The 19,503-nt window shown below is 40.2% G+C and overlaps 1 protein-coding gene across 1 annotated transcript in view; it reads left to right on the forward strand.

The window, feature by feature from the left end:
* Nucleotides 1-18,953, forward strand: part of cdh15 (cadherin 15, type 1, M-cadherin (myotubule)) — a 60,964-nt gene extending 42,011 nt beyond the window's left edge. Inside the window, exons 5-17 of the mRNA XM_088333341.1 lie at nucleotides 3,581-3,733; nucleotides 3,841-3,996; nucleotides 5,971-6,115; nucleotides 6,188-6,369; nucleotides 7,763-7,891; nucleotides 7,958-8,140; nucleotides 9,713-9,957; nucleotides 10,045-10,181; nucleotides 13,002-13,232; nucleotides 13,515-13,754; nucleotides 15,926-16,074; nucleotides 16,148-16,327; nucleotides 18,044-18,953. Coding sequence (XP_088189467.1) covers nucleotides 3,581-3,733; nucleotides 3,841-3,996; nucleotides 5,971-6,115; nucleotides 6,188-6,369; nucleotides 7,763-7,891; nucleotides 7,958-8,140; nucleotides 9,713-9,957; nucleotides 10,045-10,181; nucleotides 13,002-13,232; nucleotides 13,515-13,754; nucleotides 15,926-16,074; nucleotides 16,148-16,327; nucleotides 18,044-18,244 — 2,331 coding nt within the window. The 3' untranslated portion in view covers nucleotides 18,245-18,953. The remainder of the gene's footprint in view (nucleotides 1-3,580; nucleotides 3,734-3,840; nucleotides 3,997-5,970; nucleotides 6,116-6,187; nucleotides 6,370-7,762; nucleotides 7,892-7,957; nucleotides 8,141-9,712; nucleotides 9,958-10,044; nucleotides 10,182-13,001; nucleotides 13,233-13,514; nucleotides 13,755-15,925; nucleotides 16,075-16,147; nucleotides 16,328-18,043) is intronic.
* The last annotated feature ends 550 nt before the right edge of the window (nucleotides 18,954-19,503 follow it).

Below are 19,503 nucleotides of genomic sequence, written 5' to 3' on the forward strand. Positions count from 1 at the left end.
CAGATGAGCTATGCATTTGATGGTTGCCGAGTCTTGTCATTCAGCCATTATTTTTTTCAGCTGTTTCCCTCACTAGCCACTCTTCTCAGCTACTTGGCTAGATGCTATTGCTATTGTAAAAATGTGTAGCTTTCAAAATCTTTTATTTTACAAAACTTGACACACCCTTTGAAGAAGCTGTCGTGTTTGGCTACCATCTTAGTACTACGAAAGCCCATGTGACAATCTTGTGAAAGTAGTTTTTCATTGTGACTTTAGTTTGTATTTTAACGGCCACTTACTTTCTCCAGCTACATCCGGCTTCTGATATCGCCGAGTCCCGTCATTCAGGCGGTTTCCACTTTTTTCCCGCTGTTTCCTTCTCTAGCCACCTATGTTAGCCACTTGGCTAGCCACTCATGTTATTTTTTGCTGCTTTTTGTAAAGAACTTACTTTGTGCTCCAGTATCATTTACCTACAACAGCTGGCAATGATAGTTGACATTGCCAATTCCCTTGATTGGGGCCTATTGTGCTAGTCTGCCTCAACTTTTTTTCCTACGGTTTCCTTATCGAGCCATTAATTTCAGACAATCGGCTGCAGGTTGTGGTTCACTGATATTGTTTCTGTTATTGTTGTCTGTTCCTTCATCGTCTTTCAGTGTTACTTACCTTCCACAGCGGGTTATGCAAACGAACGTCGATGAGTTTTGTTATTCAGGTTGGTTTTATATGTCTTTTTTTCACAGTTTCCATCTCTAGCGGCTCATATCGCTGAGTTTCAATTCAAGGTCCTTGACAAGTTCTGCTTTGTTCTTGCAATCATTTACTGGCCTTTTAAGATGCTCCGTTAGCTAGCCGCTAAAGTTAGCCGGCTACACCTCTCAGAATCTTAGAATATAACTGATTGTCATCAAAACATGTTAAATGCACGATTCAATTTAAATAATGACATCCTGATAAGGAATTTACAATAAGATTAAATACCTCAGTGCTCAAAGTGCTGAATGGAGCAGTGATACTAATTTGAAATTGTAGGAAAAGGGTAATAATATGAAAATAAAAATCGTCCCTTCTCATTATTGCTATCCAACTACTGGCTCTCTTCGGCCGCTCCGGGTGTAACCAGCTTTTATTATCACTGGCTGAAACATAAACTCGCTCCCGCAAGAAAATATGGACATACGCTTCGAAATTTTGCAAAGTGATGTGCTTTCAGGCTTCCATGGTCCGTCTTCTCCCAACGCACAGGCTTCAGCTCCATTCTAAGCTACAACGACCTCAAGTGGTAAATCATTACACACTGTCACTCTAAACATATGGAATTGCATACGACCCCGGCAGATTCCCCTTTCGAGGGTCCCTGTTGTAAAAGAAATTCCTCAGAGGTGAACCAAAAAGCCCCGTTAATCACCTGTAAGTTCGTTTTAGTGCAATAATAATAAAGCGAAAGCGCTTCGTCATTGGGGAGTTGAGGGCCGGCGAGCATCAGCTCGCTGCAGATGGCGTCCGGGATGCAAAGCGTTCGAGGAATGTGTGTTTCGGGATGACAGCTAGAAATAGATAGGATGGGGGAGGTTAAAATTAGGGTGTTTCAGTCTTCTGCTTTATTTCTCCCGTACTACAGTGTCAAAGCTTCAGGTTTCCCGCAACTAATCCACAACTTTGCCAACATCCTTTGAAGCGGCTATAAAATTCATTCGGAATGAGGAAACGCAAATTCTCATCGCACTAGCTTGTCGTAGTCTACATTCGTGCGAAATTCCCCCCTGCCCTCTCCTCAAGCACACCCTCATCAGCAGCTGTCCTGTTATGGATTTAGACCTTGCTTTCCCAGCAGCGTCATAACCACAAATTCCCCTTTTTGCACCTGAACGGAGGCTCGGCATCACCTTACCGTGTCGGAATTTATCGGACACACTCAAACGGACGGTTTCTCATGCACGAGCATCGCCGCCGACCCTGGCGAATATTAACAGAACAGCCGCCCACGCTAGTTCGCTCTATTCACATTTCCGCTAGTTTTTCCCCGCGTTTCCGTGGGGAATTGCTTGGTTTAATGTTTTTTCGCCATATGTTGAGCTGTTCAGACCACCAATTCAATTGCAAAGAAACCCAGCTTCGTTTCCGGTCCAAAACCGACATTCCGTACCTTACAAATATAGATTTTCATGATAAATAATAAATACAGTGTCCCCTTTTCATAATTGATTAATTTTTTCCCGGTTTTAGTTTGTATTTATATTTTTTCGGATCCCATACGAACTTTCCCCAAAAGAATTAACTAAAAACCAATTAATTTGTTCCCGGCCTCCTAAAATCATCCAAGTTAACCCTAAATTGCTATAAAATGCAAATTCCTGAAAACTAAAAACACATTCAAATAATAATCAAACAAAAAATACAGCAGTGAGATAAAAATAAGGTGATACAAATGAGGACTTATAATGGAGGAAGTTGACGGTTCTAATGGAGGTGCATGCATGGTGGTGGAGGAGTGAGGGAGCACAAGAGAGCACGGTTAAAATAGCACAACACAAGTGCACGAGATCAGGTCTCTATGGCGGGAACTGGGACAAGCTGATGCTGGCGGTGAGCGGTCTCAACCACATGACCCTCTGGTGGTAGCATCTGGAAATTCTCATAACTTGGTTTTTCTCTCGTATGTTTGGAAATATTTTGGCTCTAAACACATATTGTGTCTCACATTTCGCGACACGAGTAGCTCATATGTAGAGGAGCAACTGCATATATAAACTTACGCACAACCGGAAAAGGAAATGCCAGTCGTTTCATTGTTGTTGTAGAAATAGGAGGTTCTCAAACACAACATTGTAAAAATATTTTTCAGATTAAAAAAGCAGAAAAGTTTTGGTATTTGAATTGTCGTATTCTCCCTTTGGCATCATTGGCAAGCCTTGGCACCCATGGAGAAGACATTAGGAATTAAAAAAAATACAGTATTGTATCGCTGACTCACAGCGTCTTTACTAAGCACATGAAGAATGAAGGGACAGGCATTGTGAGAGGTAGTTTAGCCAATTCCATTTCGGCATTTTCATGATGCTGTGACGCAAACTGATTATGGACCACTATTTCATATGAATTCGAACAAGAGCAGACAGGCCAGGTTCCTGAGGTTTTCAATTTTTCCTTTTGTCCTCATGTAGTTTTCAGATCTGGGCGTTTTGTACTGGTGGTCTGTGCAGGCCATTAAGACTTTTTGTGCTTAAGGACTAAAAGAATAAGCATGACTTGATTGAATTTTATAAGTTGTTAGACAAGCAAAATACTTGATGCTGTATAGTGGGGAAAATGCAGTGAATAAGGGCTGTATAAAACATCTTATTCTACACGGTAGACTGAAAGTGTCCTAAGGTGGGGACACTGGTCTACAGTATATTAAGAAATAGAGATACTATTTACACTTAAGAGAACTGGCACCAAAAGTACCACATTTAACTATCAGTAAGCGGACCAGGGACTAATATCCTGCACTCGGGTACCTATCGTGCGTTTGCTGGAGAGGACTTGGATGATCCAGAAGAGTCCTACAGTAAAAAATGCTTTTGGTATAAACACAAGCTATTGATGTGTGCAGGTATGCAGCGTTGAACAACCCAGACTCAATAAAGATATTCATCCGTGGAGAAGCCGAAAAGAAGGAGTCGTACTCAGGGTGAAAAGAGACTGGATCATCCCTCCCATCAGGGTACTGGAAAACAGCAAGCATGTACCAGAAAACTTGGTTCAGGTAACATCAAATTTGATCAAATGCACATTTGAAAAAAAAAAAATGTACAAGCATTCCCTTCTTTTGAATCTGATTTTTAATCTTCTTCGTCTCCTTTTTTCAACCAGATCAAGTCAGACAAAATCTTCACAGGTCAGGTTATCTATAAATTAGAAGGTTCAGGAGTGGATCAGGCGCCCAAGAATTTCTTCGAGATTGACGACAAAACGGGTGTAATCAGGAGCAAGCGGCCATTGGACAGAGAAAAGTACAAAAGCTTTACAGTAAGTAAGAATGGTTCAACAGAAAGACAAACTAGAATAGATGCATGCATAGCTAGATAGATAGCAAGAGCATTGTTTTTGGCATGAATGAAGGGGACCTGTCCCCACCAATATTGAGCACTAATTACTTTGTCCCCATCAATATTATATGATTACATATATAAAAGATCGATAGATTACCATAAATTCCGGATTATAGAGCGCACCTGATTATAAGCCGCACCCACCATATTTTAAGAGGTAAACCGATTTTGTACATACACAAGCCGCACCTGTATATAAGCCGCATGCGCCCACATTTAAACATGTAACACAAACACAAAATTAACCCAAACCCGACTTCAAGTCCCGCAATTGAAACTAAATGTCCTTCATTAAAGTCCACAGTCCAAAAATCACAGCCGGCAAAGTGAATGGAAAATGATAGCGGTACTTAAGGTTTGATGCAGACCTGCAGAGTCCGGGTCCCGTTGAAAGTAATCCAAGAAAAAAGTGTATATTTCCAAAGGTAAGGGTGGGAAAAATATATCAGATGAACACATTTACTGACGCAACTCCTTTTTCTTTAACCAACTTTTTACCCCCTCTTCTTTCCTTGTCTGTCCCTCACCTTTAGTGGTGCCCACTTAAACTCGGCACCCCGCGTTTGTTCCGCCCCTCATTTTTCGTTCGCACGTGCAAAACATATCAGAATAAGTGTCTAAAATAAATACAAATAAATACATTACAAAATATACAGTTGCAAATACATATTATACATGGGTTACACATATTTACAAAGAAAGACAGTACACCGAGAGAGTTTTCAAAGCTTTAATAATAATAATAATAATAATATAGCTTTGACAGGGCAGTTAATGGTAGCAACATTCGAGCGCCGCTGGCGGCCGTTAGAAAAATTACATAAATTGGCCGCATCGCTGAATAAGCCGCAGGGTTGAAAGTTAGGGAAAAAACTAGCGGCTTATAGTCCGGAGATTACGGTAACCTTGGTCACCTTGCAGCGCAGACAGAGTTAAATCATGTTCTTTCCTGAAGTGCAGACGCATTTGACCAACGTGATTGGCTGTACCTTTCCTTTATTTCACGCGAGACTTATCATTGTTGTCTCGGTCAGCTTATATGCGCATCTTTAGTCGTGTGTCACCAGTAAGGAACCGCAGCCAGCGTATTGGGTAAGGGGTGTGGCTTATAGGGGGACAATAATCCAACCGTAAACCAATGTGGCAAATGTGAGTACATAGCAACAGAATTTACGGTAAAAGTGTGCTGAATTTTGTCAATTTTATTTGTACAAACAGGAAACAAAAATATAACGTCTTTCCTTTACTGCTGACTTAAAGCTAAAAGTGATAAAAGCTGCTTAGGAAACAAGCAATTTGGAAGAAGCAAAAATGTTTATTGTTGATAAAAAATGAATCAGACGCATCATTGTAAATTGCGCCTTAGGCCAAACACAGTAAGTTCCCTGTAACGAAGAGGGAAATTTTAAAGTGATTTGAAGCCCAAAGACTAAATGGATATAGAGTGTCTCGGCGAAGTTTACAAGCTCTTGAGATTGTACAACCAAGAAATCTGATTCCACAGGTTGGTGTACACATTTTCTTCCATTTATGAGTATGTGGCTATTTTAACACAGTTTTAGGGTGTCTGCTTATATGCGATGAAAGCTTATATGCAGGTTTATACTGTATATAATTTGCGACGTTTGTGTCGACTATGGCGTTGGGTGTATTTATGATTCGGTCCTCACCAATACCAAGAACAAACCTACGCCCTTGATAAAGACAATCTACCTAACCTACCTACCTACCTATCTGTCTGTCTGTCTATAATTTATTTGTTGATTTATAGTTTATATTTAGGTGATTAAGTAATTTATTAATATATTCATTTATTTATCTCATATATATGTATATGTAATTTCTTTACTTTTTTTATTGTGTGTGTGTGTGTGTGTGTGTGTTTGTGTAGTTGAAAGCCTTTGCACTTTCACCCAGTGGAGAGAGACTGGAAAACCCGACCACTATAGAAATTGTCGTGCTGGACCAGAATGACAACAGACCTGCCTTCACTCAGAAACAGTTTACCGGTTCTGTTGCTGAATTCTCGGTCCCTGGTAAATATCCGTATGGACTACGTATCATCATTCCATTATTATCATACTATCCTCATCCGAAATGTTATCAAGGTACATCAGTCATGTCAGTGACGGCGACAGACGCGGACGACCCAATGACAGAAAACGCTTTTCTAAGTTACTCCATCATCGGACAAGAGAGCATCCCTGAAAATGCAGTCACCAAGACCATGTTTGGGATTAACAATGTGACTGGGACCATCTATACTAGAGATGTTGGACTTGACAGGGAGGTGAGACGTCCTCTTGAAAGATTATGGTTTTAAAACTCTTTTGACACAGTGACTACACTCCAAAAAAAGTATATTCAGAAAATTAAGATAAAAATGACGAAAAATAGGTAAAATTAAACATTTTTAAGAGTAAAAATATCCTTTAGATTCCCATCCAGCAAAAGCATTGAAACATTTCAGTTTTTAATGGTACCACATTCTTACAACGAGATTCTCATGGGTCCATTTGAACCCAACTGATGTGCTGGGAGTCTTTAGGTGACCAAACCCCCCAATTCCAACCCCTAATGCCGAGCGCCAAGCAGGGAGGCAATGGGTACCAATGTTATAAGTCTTAGGTATGACCCGGCTGAGGCTCGAACCAACAACCTCCCAGTAACGGGAGCCCTACCTGCAAGGCCACCGAGCTGGCTTATAATGTCCAGCCCAGAAGACATTTTTATTTATTTAAGATTGAAAAATTGGAGGAGGTAAACATGACGATAACCTTTTTAGGGCTAAATTTGGACTGTGTTTGGGAGAAAAAACCCAGATCCCGTCCATACAATTCAATCTACAGATGATGTCAGCTACTAGGTAGGTTTAATTCAATATTAAATGGATGTAAGGATAATTTATCTTATTCCTAAAATTATTTTTTTGTTTTTCCTTGCCCTCGTGTAGGTTTTAGATCAGGGGATGGCGTAATAGTAGTCTGTAGTTTGCAATAATATGTGCAGCCCTTTGAGGCTCTTTATGATTAGGGACTATAAAAATAAACATGACTTGACTTGTGTTCCTATTTTAAAAAGTTCCTTCTTTTGTGTTATCATTATTTATTGTACTTCAAATAATTGAAATAAATCACGAAATTTTAAAATATATGTATATATTTAATCGATAAAAGATAATTTCGTTTACTCTTTTAAATAGAAATAGTTGCTATTTTATTATTACATGATGTATTGTACTTGGATCAAGCTAAATATATTTCATAAAAAATACATTAATATATTTCAAACATTTTCTTTTATTTAATATAAATAAATTACAAAAAACATGCTTGTAGATCAAGAATTCATTTTGATACATGAGATAGAAAATGTAGCTTAGGTTGATGGACAGGACACAAGAAAAAAACATAAAAACAGGTGTTTAAATGAATATGTTTCTGTTTTGACAAAAAGAAAAGTCTTATATAAGTCTTCAACTACATGTAGTACATGAGAAAATCTCATTATTTTAATCATTGTTTTCAATTTTTTAACAGGAATTTTCCAGCCAATCACGAGACTGAAGTCTGAAAGAGCATAAGCTCTTTTTAGTCCCTCCAAAAAAATCTAAAAAAAGAGATATTATATAGGTTTCCACCCCAAAAATATTTTAACTATTATGTATTGTCCCTGTGTCTCAGGTGGTGAAGTCCTTCCGGCTAATGCTACAAGTGGCCGATATGGGTGGCATGGGGCTGACAAGTCAAGGTTTGGCCATTATCCATGTGTCCGACATCAACAATCACGCGCCGCAGTTTCACCCGAACGCAGTGAGCCTATCTTAGAAAACCCCAAATATCAGTCCTTTGTTTTTATGATTTTTTTTCTCTATCCAGTACAGCATGACGGCAGTGGAGAACAGAATGAACTTTGAGATCGGCCGCGTCAACGTGACGGACATGGACGATCGCGGAACGGGGAACTGGGAGGCCAAATATTTCATCTCCAACGACCCTTACCTAAACTTTGCCATCACCACCGACAGCCTTACCAACCAGGGCATTCTGATGGCAGTCAAGGTAACCCCAATGTTGAATGACTAAGAGAAATCTATCACTCATTCTTATCGAGTGGCACTATCTTAGCCCTACATAGTAGTAGCCTTAATAATTAAAAATACGTCTATAAATGTAAAGGCATAGGGGAGAAATTATAAAATAGATCTCTAGGTGTAAAGTTGTACATTACCTTATACTTAAAGATTTCTGGTTAGAAGTAAAGATGCACCAAAATAAAAAACTGTGGCTGAAACTAAAAAAAGGTGTTCAATGCCTGGTTGAAATACTTAGTCCAAAAGCGACATAAATTAACCCACCCCACAAAAAATGCTAATAATTTTTAACATTGATTTTGTTACTGACATGCTTAAAGGGCATATTAGAAAAAGTCTCCAGTGCTTCACGCACATTACAAAAAGCTGAAAAAAGGGGACACAACCAACCTCTGCGATATGCAAAAATTCGCATAGCCACCCCCCGTTTTTGACTTGCACTTGCTAAAACAGTTGACCAGGGATAATGGATCACAGGCACACGTATGGTTTTCATTTGGGACAAACATAACAGAAGACAGAGCCCCCCTGCATGCAAATTTGCTCTTCTAGGCCCTGCTCTCAACAATAATCGACTTAAGATAATGGATTTTGGCCAAAACAGTGCAGTCCATTTTAGGCGGGCCACAATGACATACATCAGCGGCCCAAACCCTGTACAAAAGCCCTCCACCAGCCCCTGCTCTCAGCAAAAGTCAACGAGAAATAACGGATCATGGTCACAACTGTGCATTTCATCTAAGGCTGGTCAGAACAGCATGTTTGCTGACAAAAGTTCCTTCTGCTGGGACATGCTCGCAGCAATATATGATTTGGGATAATGGGTTGCGGCCACACGAGTGCAGTTCATTGTCGGCGGGAATAACGACAAGAAAGAGCTGCCAGGCCGGACAAAGGTGTACTCTGCCGGTCACAGCTTGCAGCAATGAGCGATCAGGGCTTGCAGATATGCGATCAGGGATAATGGTTTGAAAAAAACCCTGCAATGCACTGAGCGTGCAAAGCTCAAAGTACTGTGGGATTACAGTACTCCTATAGAAAATCAACATATATTTCATTGAGAAACATAAAAGCCTAGAATATTTTTAACAAGTACATATGACTGACTGGATAATATAGCACAGCTCCAAGTGACTAATTTTGGGGTCTTTTTTTCTATCGGGGGAATAACTGTGACGTCATATTCAGACGATAACTATCCAGCCATTAATCCTTCCACTTATCCGGGGACGGGTCATGGGGGCTGCAGCCTCAGCAGGGAAGCCCAGACCTCTCTATCCCCAGCCACTTCCTCCAGCTCATCCGACGAGATACCTGGGCGTTCCCAGACCAGCCTAGAGACGTAGTCTCTTGAGTGACATCCAATGGACCCTCCTCTCCAGTATCCTCGGATAGACCTTGCCAGGGAGGCTGAGAAGTGTGATTCCCCTGTAGTTGGAACACACTCTGCCGTCCCCCTTCTTGATAACTTTCAATAATTATCATGCATCTTTAATCCAACTCATTGTCAATTATATCCGATGTTTTCTACGCCTTTCAGCCTCTGGATTATGAAGCCCAGAAGGAGCACATTCTGTTCCTAACGGTCGAAAACGTCAACCCACTGAGCGACAAGGCTCCCAACTTGCCAGCCAGCAGCGCAATCGTCACGGTGACGGTCGTCAACGAAAATGAGGCGCCGCTTTTCAGGGAAAACCCCATTCGCATCGTCGTTCCCGAATCGGTGGATCCCGGAACGCTCCTTAAGAGCAACATCGCGTTCGATCCCGACGATTCGGCACTGAGGTAAGAAGACGTCACTCACTTTTTTTTTTCGATTATTTAATTGTGTCTGATCCCGAAGATCGTTTTTACCTTTGTTCTGTGTGTCAGGTACGAGATAAGTCGAGATCCAGAGAGGTGGTTGGATATCAACAGGCACACGGGCGATATTACTGCAAGGAGAAGCTTTAACATGCGATCCCAACATGTTAGAAACAACGTCTATGTCGCTGTTGTCAAGGTTACAGGTCAGAATAAATCCCTAATATCTAAAAAAAGTTTTTGGGATTGTGTCATAAAAGTTTTCAATATGTTAGCAACTCCTGCACTGGAAAAAAATACAAAATATAAGAAAATTAACCATATTTTCCGAGGAAATGTTTCTTAGTCTGCTAACATATAACCTTGCTTATTTTAAATAATATTTTTAGAAATATGCTTTTCTGTGAAAACTGAGGAAAATAATTACAATTGAATATTTGTTCTCAGTTCACCTAAAATAAGTTTTAAAGTAAATATAGAAAAGTAATATCTATATATTTTAAAACTCACATAAATTAATGCAGAGACCCCTCACAGATTCACGGATTTTGAATTGAATTGTCTTTATTGTCAATGATATCAACGTATCGTTCAGTTTGTTCAGACAGAGCACACAGCTATCATGAGAGGCAGGTTGTATGTGTGTGTATTGGGTAGGCGTGGCTTTCTGTGTGCGCAACCGTGATAGGCTGCTTTGTGCTGTCAGTCAAACAGCAAGGGGGCACAAGTCAATGCTCCACGCTGCTCATACCACAATTCATAGCCACCACCCCTTTCCCCCGCCCCCAAACAAACTGCGGAGTACGGCTACAGCTGAGCTAGTATTTTCTCGGACCATTCCATTGAAAAGACATTTAATTATATCAGATTTTGAAGAAAATCAGAAGAGAACAAAGAATTGCTGTGATCACCAGCAGGTACTCCGTGGATTATCTTTGGGCTCTGGAAACTGTTGTGGCGGCGTCTGGAGAGAAGCGGCAGGTCCAACTAACCGCTAATTTAAATAGAAACTCTCTAAAGGTACCCCCTCGGGGCCTGTATTTGAGCAAAACCAGATCCATTACCCGTGAAACGGATGACCTGGAGCTACAACTTGTGGGAAACCGCTACATTCGGGACAATTGTGTTGTAATCATGGCTGAGATTTGGCTCAATCTGTTGAGCCACGATGCAAGTGTGCAGCTAGCCAGCTACTCTATAAAACGCTTTTTTTGCACTGAAAGGAGAAGCCCTCAATTTTTGTTGCACTTTTGTATAATGAAAAAAAACATTTATTCAACTGCTATTCTGTGGTCTTATTTGTAGATATATAATTGTTATTTTGTTACAATCGTACACTGAGTTGGTAATGACGTCGTTTTAAAGTAGGTCTGACCCTTTTATGAATGTGCGACGTCACAGATTTTCACATTTTGCATGGGGGTTCTGGTCCCTCTCAACAGTGAAAACCGAGGGATCTCTGTAATTGTTCATTTAAATGATTTGTTTTTTCTCATTGGATTAGAAAAGCCGGTCCGGCCAATAATTATTGATGAATAAAAATAAAACAATGTAAACAAATACATACAATGAGCAAAAGTATTTGCAAGTAGAAAAATTATATTTAAAAGTAGAATGGCCCGGCATTGTTGGCCTTGGCATTGCCAGACATATTACTTGGGTGAGGTTATATGGAAATGCACCATGGAGCCACTAGGGAGCGCCAAAGAGCCGCTGGCCACATGCGCCTCCGGGGCCGGTGTTATGCTGAGAAATGCATCCCTGCCGAGATTTGCATCACCTAGCTACTATAACCACTTTTACCTCGTTTTATCTCACTTTTATATCACTTTTCGGGAATGTAATGGCGAACGTATAACCAAAACCACTTCGTCTTGCATTTGTTAGGAATGTAATACAACTTAACCCATTCCGTCTTTGTATTTGTTGTGAATGTAATCGAACGGTAATGCACACCGTATATAAATTGAGCAGGTAACATGTTTATTTTGCCTTTTTCTACTCAAATCGCTCGTACTGAAACTGTTATGCACTCTACCTTAAAGCTTATTTCAGCATAATAAGCTTTATGGTAGAGTGCTTAACAGTTCTCGCCATTACATTCCCAAAAAGTGATATAAAACGAGGTAAGCTAGGGGATGCAAATCTCGGCAGGGATGCATTTCTCGGCATAACACCGGTTGTACACGAAAGCTGATGTTCATTGAATTTGTTGGTACTTATTGGGGGTACCTTCACACGTAACCTAGCTAAAGACACTCCCAGAGGCCTAAAGTACAACTTTGTAAATTTTCACAAAAATAGGTTCCGTCATTTTGGAGCCTATAAGCCACGTCCGAAAACACAAACACACACAACCCGGATTTACAGTATGGAGACATTAAGAATAGATCATAAGTATTAATAATACTTGTTCATAATTTACTGAAAAGCCTAAATTCAAATAAAAGATAAATAAAATAAATGAAAACATAAAACGTTGTTTACGTTTTTACTAGGAAAGCAAGTTAAAATATCATACGATAAGAATAATTTGTTCAATGTATCATTTTTAAATTGTTTTTTCTGACAATATACTCCCCAACCTATTTCCCATGGAATCTTTTAGCCCAGGGATGAGTTCTCAATATAGCTCACTAACTTTGGGTCATTGCGATTTTCCAAGAAATTAAAATTGTTCACTGGCATGATGTTTTACTAATCGACTGAGACCATTTCAAGCCTACTTCTGATAATTACATCCTTGTAATAGCATAGTAATACCATAAGTTATTTTAGAAATGCATAACAAATTGTTATTCCTGTTATAAAGAAAAAAAGGAGCTCTCACCTTCAAGAAGATTGCTGAGGCCGGCAATATACCAGTGATCCATTTTGCCATTCGAGTTTTGAATTATAGGGTTGCTTTCGCTTCGTTTTTTTGTCGGTTTCTCATCATTAAATCATGTTCTAAATATCAGATGTGAAGTCCAACCCTGGCACAACAAAATCTGAAAATCGTTTTTTTCTGTAATTTATCTACGCAGACATTGGAGGTGTGTCCACCACCGCCAATGTAGCCATCACACTAAAGGAGACCAACGACTTTCCACCGAAGCTTCTCCCAGAAAGAGGCACTGTATGCCGAGACATTCGGAGGTCGGCTTCTGGATTGCTGATCACTGCCGAGGACGGGGACCTTCCCCCACACGCCGCCCCTTTCGTCTTTGAGATACCCCACTTTGTGTCGGTCAACTGGACCGTCTTGAGAGTCAACGGTAGGGAAGGAAGAAATTGAGACGAATATTGACAATGGTATTCCCTTGCCATTTCGCGGTTCCACTTGCACGTCCTCTGTTATCACGTTTGAACGCAAGCCATATATGTATATATATATATATATATATATATATATATATATATATATATATATATATACAGTATATCAGAGATGGCGGAAATTCAATTCATACAGGTGTTAATAGAACAGATTAACTGCTAAAATCCATGACTACTGCATTTTCCTTTTGGAATTGTCTGGTTTCGATTTTGTACTTCAGACACCCACGCCCTGCTGCAGCCTCTAGTGGACCTGGAGGACGGAGAATACGAGGTATTGGTGTTGGTGTCCGACTCGGGCACGCCCATCCTCAGCGCTTTTGCTCAGATCAACGTCACGGTTTGTCTCTGCGACTCGATGGGGAACTGCAAGTCCGAGGTCGGGGCCGTGTTCGCCTCCAGTATGGGAATCAGCTTCATCGCGCTTATTATCATCATGGCCAGTATTGGCCTCTTCCTATGTGAGTTTCCAGGAAATACAGTAAACCCTCGTTATAATGCGGTTTACTTTTGCATCCTAATTGGCTGAATAGTCTCTTTGCCTCATCTCTACCTGTGCATCAATAACGTTGCAGTGAAATATGTACATAAAAACAACACGCAATCAGAATTTATAGATACATTTAGATTAGATTATCATGAATATAAATACTTGCTCATAATTTACTGAAAAGCTAAGCCTAAAAATAAATATAAGAGTAATAAAATGAATGAAAACGGGCTAAACCAGCCGAGACACAGCAGGCTAGCCATCTGCTAAAAAAAAAAGCTCATCTGGACCGACCAGCAGAAAACGGGAGGTTGGCTGACCAAAAGCAAGCAGTAGGCAGCCAGGATAACAGGGAGCCAACAACAAAAAAACGACCATGGCAACAAACATAAACTCAGCCATAGATATACCAAATAATCACGGCAGGCTAGCCGGATGCTATAGAGGACGATCTGGAAACATTTGGCGGAAAATAGGAAGGCTGGCTGACCGAAAACATGCAGTAAGCAGCCAGGATAAACGCGAGCCAACAACAACAAAAAAACCACCACGCCACCAAACACGAACCCAGCCGGGAGGAACACTACACTTTCTGTGCCTACTTGAATTTAAAAAAATGGTCTTTTATAATCCCTTTAAAGTGTCTGACAATGTTAAGAAAACAGAAAAAGGCAAATGTTCAGTTTCAAAAATGTTAAGAATATACTATCCCTGAGCTGAGAACAATCGAGAACAATCGTGTTATTTTTCGATTGTTCTCGATTGTTCTCAGCTCAGGGATGCTGCTGGAAATGTGAATTTCCCTTCGGGGATGAACAAAGTATCTATCTATCTATCTATCTATCTATCTATCTAAACAGTCATTGCTTTAAAGGTTCCAGGCCAGAAGAATCAGTCTGTCCACGGTATCAGGCTTTAATGCTGCTCTGTGACATGTGATGTTCCCTCCTGCTTGCAGGGATACGCCTTGCTAGCTAACCGTTTTTTGCTGTTTGGGCTCATAAATTCGTACCTGGGTGCTTGTTGTACGTCCACTAGCACTCGTTTGGGACTGAATTGTTTTTCCCACATAGTAATCTAGCGGGCGATGCGGTTTTAAATGGTGAAACAAGTTTGTCACGTTGTCCATCTTGGTTAGCACATGTGTTAAACAAAATCACAAGTCACCAAACTGAAAATGAGGGTCCTCTCCTGTGTAGGACCCTTTCAACATGCTTCGAGTGGGTCTGCTGGATGTCCTTCGTCTCTTTATCGCTCGACTGTGCTTTTGCTTTCACCGTGTGCGCCGTTTTTCCCGCCAAACGATTGGCTGGTCCTTGTCACCATTATCTGGTCTGAAACTTGCATATTCATTGCATTAGCGCCCCCATTTTCTCAGGTGTTGGGGGGGTAATTAGTCTAAATTATTGACTTTTATCTAATTTTTTTAGGATGTGGGCAAAATCATGATAATAGTTCTTGTTTTATTAAATTGTAAATAAATATACATGTAAAAGGAAAATGAAATGTTTTATACATTTGGTGTGACGTGTGTTGAACTGGTTGGGAGGAGTAGCAGGTGGATGCAAAGGGGTGGGGGTCGCATTTAAATAATAATGTTAAAACTTTCACTTGCAAGGATTGTTAATTTTTTTATATATATGCTATTCTGGATCATCAATACGTTACTTTCCTGCAACTTAATGTAGGGTAGTAATGCATGTGCCTTCTTTGTAGTTTATCATAAATACAAGCCTTGGTTCCATGGTTATCATGTTTTTGCTTTTCCTTTCGCATCACTGCAATCCCTTGGACCCAAAATGCATACGTACAGTACAAAAAAAAATACACTATTGTATTGCCGACTCGCAAATTCTTTACTAAGCACAAGATATTTTAAATCAAACAAAGAGAAAGGCATTGAGGGAGGAATCCAATAGCATATCTACATTTTCATGATGTGGGGATGCAAACCAATAGCAGACCAGCATTCAAATTTCGGAAAATACATTTTTTTTTCACGACAACGACCGTTTACTTGCCTGATGACTACAAACCCTTAGAGATATTCGAAAACAGACACATTTTTGAGAATTCCGAAGAATGACTTGTCAGCAATTTGATGAAATTGGACCTCATGACATCCTCATTTTACCTTTGCAGTGCTGCTTCTCTTCGCTGTGGCCCTCAAATCTTGCGGCAGATGCCATCCTAGCAAGAAAGGCACCGGCCTGCTGGTGGGGGACTCGGAGGAGGACATCAGAGACAATGTTCTTCATTATGACGAACAGGGAGGTGGAGAGGAAGATGAGGTAGGACCTCCCTGGAAGCATCAATGTACCTACCTGGAATGACATTTCATTTTTTTTTCTAAATCCTCACAAGAACGCCTTTAACATGGATTTGCTGTGGAACCCCCATGATGCCCCTGTGACCCCCGTGCCGTACTACCCGGTTCGAGGAAAGCAGCCCCTCAGGAGGGACGCGCCGCATGACCTCCCTTCCCCAGTCTACCCTCGGAGACCTCCGGCAGATCCCTCCGACATTCAGGATTACATCAATGATGTGAGAGGATTTTGGTTACTTGAGCGAATACTCGTAAGCAGGGGTCACCAATGTGGCACCCGCGAGCACCAAGTAGCCCCATAAGAACACCAAAGTAGCTCGCGGACCAAAATAGCTCATTGTAATTTTCTAGGGAATTTAATTGGATTTGTCTTTATTGACATAGGGAACGTTGTTGACACTCCGAGGTAAACACATAATTAAGACTTAAATGAGAAAAATAAATTACAGTGGTTAGCAAAACTATTTGGCCCCCTTGAACTTAGTGACTTTTTGCCACATTTCAGACTTCAAACATAAAGATATAAAACTGTAATTTATTGTGAAAAATCAACAATAAGTGGGACACAATCATGAAGTGGAACACACTTTATTGAATATTTTAAACTTAGGGTTTCAGTGTCTTGGGGAAAAGAAATTCACTGACAAAGCGAAGCCACCAGAGAGAAATGTCGACTTCATTTTTAGCAGACTTGTTGATAAAAATGGCAACCATTTCAAGCATTTACAAGCACTTGACCCAAAATTCAATTACTTTTCAATTCTTGGAAACAGAATTAAAATTCAAGCATTTTCAAGGATTTCAAGCACCTGTATACAGTTTTAGGATATTTTTCTCCCTAAAATGTTTTAATAAGATCCCATCCAGAAATCTGTGTTTTTCATATAACGTGCTTTTTAGATACTTAAAGGAATGCTGAAATATTTGACCATTACTTCTACTCTATAGCATATGAATAACCTATGTTTTTGGTGATAATATGTGTATTATTTGCCCCCATGTTTGTTTTAGATGAGTGGATTGTGTCATAATAGTCTGTAATAATAGTTTGCAATAGTCTTTGATCTGTGCAGCTCTTTGAGAATCTTTGTGATTAAGGGCTATACAAATAAACATGACTTGACTGGACTTAAACGAAAAAGTGGGTGTGCAAAATTATTCAGCCCCTTTACTTAATGCAGTGCAGCAAACTGTCCAGAAATTCAGTGAGGATCTCTGAATGATTCAATGTTGATCTAGATGACTAACGATGATAAATGGAATCCACCTGTGAGTTATCAAGTCTCTGTACAAATGCGCTGTGATAGTCTCAGCAGAAAAAGAACGATGCAAAAAAGAAGAGGAATTAACCAAAAAAGACAAAGATGAAACAAAATGCAGTTTTTTTTCATTTGTCTTTTCTTCCTTTTTCTTGAGTTTTCCTTCTTGTCTTATTTCATTTTTTTCTTTGCTTTTTTTGTCCTTATTATATTATTTCTTATTTCTCTTCTTTTCAAAAGTAATAAGGGGCGTTTTGATCTACTTTGAGACTCCGTATTTTGTCTTCTCCCGTTGTGCTTTCAGCAAACGTTTCGGTGGCCGGACAAAATACAGCGGCATCTAGTGGGCAAATAATACACACTGCCCCTTTGACTTTCGTATAAAGGCAGGGGGATTAAACTACTATCTTGGGGACCACAATTGGCAATATACTTAATAGTAAAAAATATATATTCCACTTTAAACTTTCTAAGGACACCACAAAGGAAGTATCCCATCTTTAGCGCTTTAAGAGTGTACAGGTAGTACTTCGACATTCATATCATCGCTGTCATATAAAAAATACTTTTATCTCCCTTTCTTTTTACACCAAATGTTTACGTTGTTATCATTCCTTCCGTACTTAAAAACGTTTTTTAATGCGTTGCATCTGCACATTTAATTTTGTCCCTCAGGGTCTGGAAGCGGCAGATAAGGACCCCAACGTGCCGCCGTACGACACGGCCCTTATTTACGACTACGAGGGCGAAGGATCGCTGGCCGGCAGCCTCAGCTCCATCGCTTCGGCGAGCTCGGACGAGGACCAGGACTACGACTACCTCAATGATTGGGGGCCGCGTTTTCAAAAACTGGCTAACATGTACGATCCGCGTTAGCTTGATCATCAAACGCTCCATGTTTTGGAAGTGTGTCACTGGACAATGATGAGACTTCAAAAGGAGGCTAATAGACCATTGGTCTGAAAGAGATACCCAAATTCTAAACAATGCAAAATATGAGAATATAATACATGCTTTTTGCATAATATCTATATATATTTTATCGGTATACAGTGGTACCTCTACTTATGAATGTCTCTACAGACAAAAGTTTCAGGGTACAAAGTATCCAAGCAGGAAAATAGTACCTCTAGTTACAAAGTCAAAAATACAGTACGGGCCACAGTACAAACATAAATAAACTGGCTATCGCTTCATTCAATATGCCTAGCAACCCAATGCATACGCGTGCTCCAGCATGCTTTGTGTCACCGCGACAGTTCAGAGTTTAGAGATGAGGAGGAGGGTTTCTGGCAAGATAGCGGGGAGGGGAACGCAGTATGTTTTTAGAAAAAATACATGAAGCCTTGGAATTTTTGGAAAGAAATCACCCGAAAAAAGTGTTGACAAGTCGGGCTATTGCCAAGTCTGCCTCGTGCAATTGCGACGGATAGTCAAAAGCAGACGTCATTGGATCAGTTTTTCAATAAAAAAGGTAAATGAATATTTTTATTTCCTTTTCATTTTTTACATCATGTGCCTCTCATTTTATGTTAATTGAGCGGTGATCTAATTTTAACATGCATTTGTTTCATGTTCTGATGCTCTTTTATGATTTATTAAAAAATGTACAGTACTTTTGCGGGGCTTGGAACGGATTAGCACATTTACATACAAAATGTGTCTCTATTTGTGAAGTTTCAGGTTACGAAGCTTACTCGCAGAACAAATTAAATTTTTATGTAGAGGTACCATTGTAGTCCAATTCTTTTCCGGGATAACGCATTTAAAGACGACCTGTCTGGTCTTTATTTCCTGAGCTGTGACGTCATTAGAAAAACACAGCACCCTCGCAGGACAGTCACCATATTGGTTTATGTGTTAGACAAATAGGTTTTGAGTGTTTAAGGCCAAGTTTTTGTAGGTTTGGTGGAGAATGCCTTGGCAATGTGATGCAGGTGGGTGCAGCAAGGTAAAACAAAGGTGAGCAGCCAAAATGGGGCAAACTGGCCAAGATTCAAAACACTGGGAGAGCTAACAGGGAGTAACCCAGCCAGGAATAAACGAATGGACACAGCAGGCTAGCCGGCTGCTAAAGAGGGCTAATCGAGACCAATCGTCGGAAAAAAAAAATCTAAGCATAGAAACACCCACCC

Source organism: Urocampus carinirostris, chromosome 4, assembly GCF_059441175.1.
Source record: "Urocampus carinirostris isolate Australia breed hairy pipefish chromosome 4, RoL_Ucar_1.0, whole genome shotgun sequence".
NCBI lineage: Eukaryota > Metazoa > Chordata > Actinopteri > Syngnathiformes > Syngnathidae > Urocampus > Urocampus carinirostris.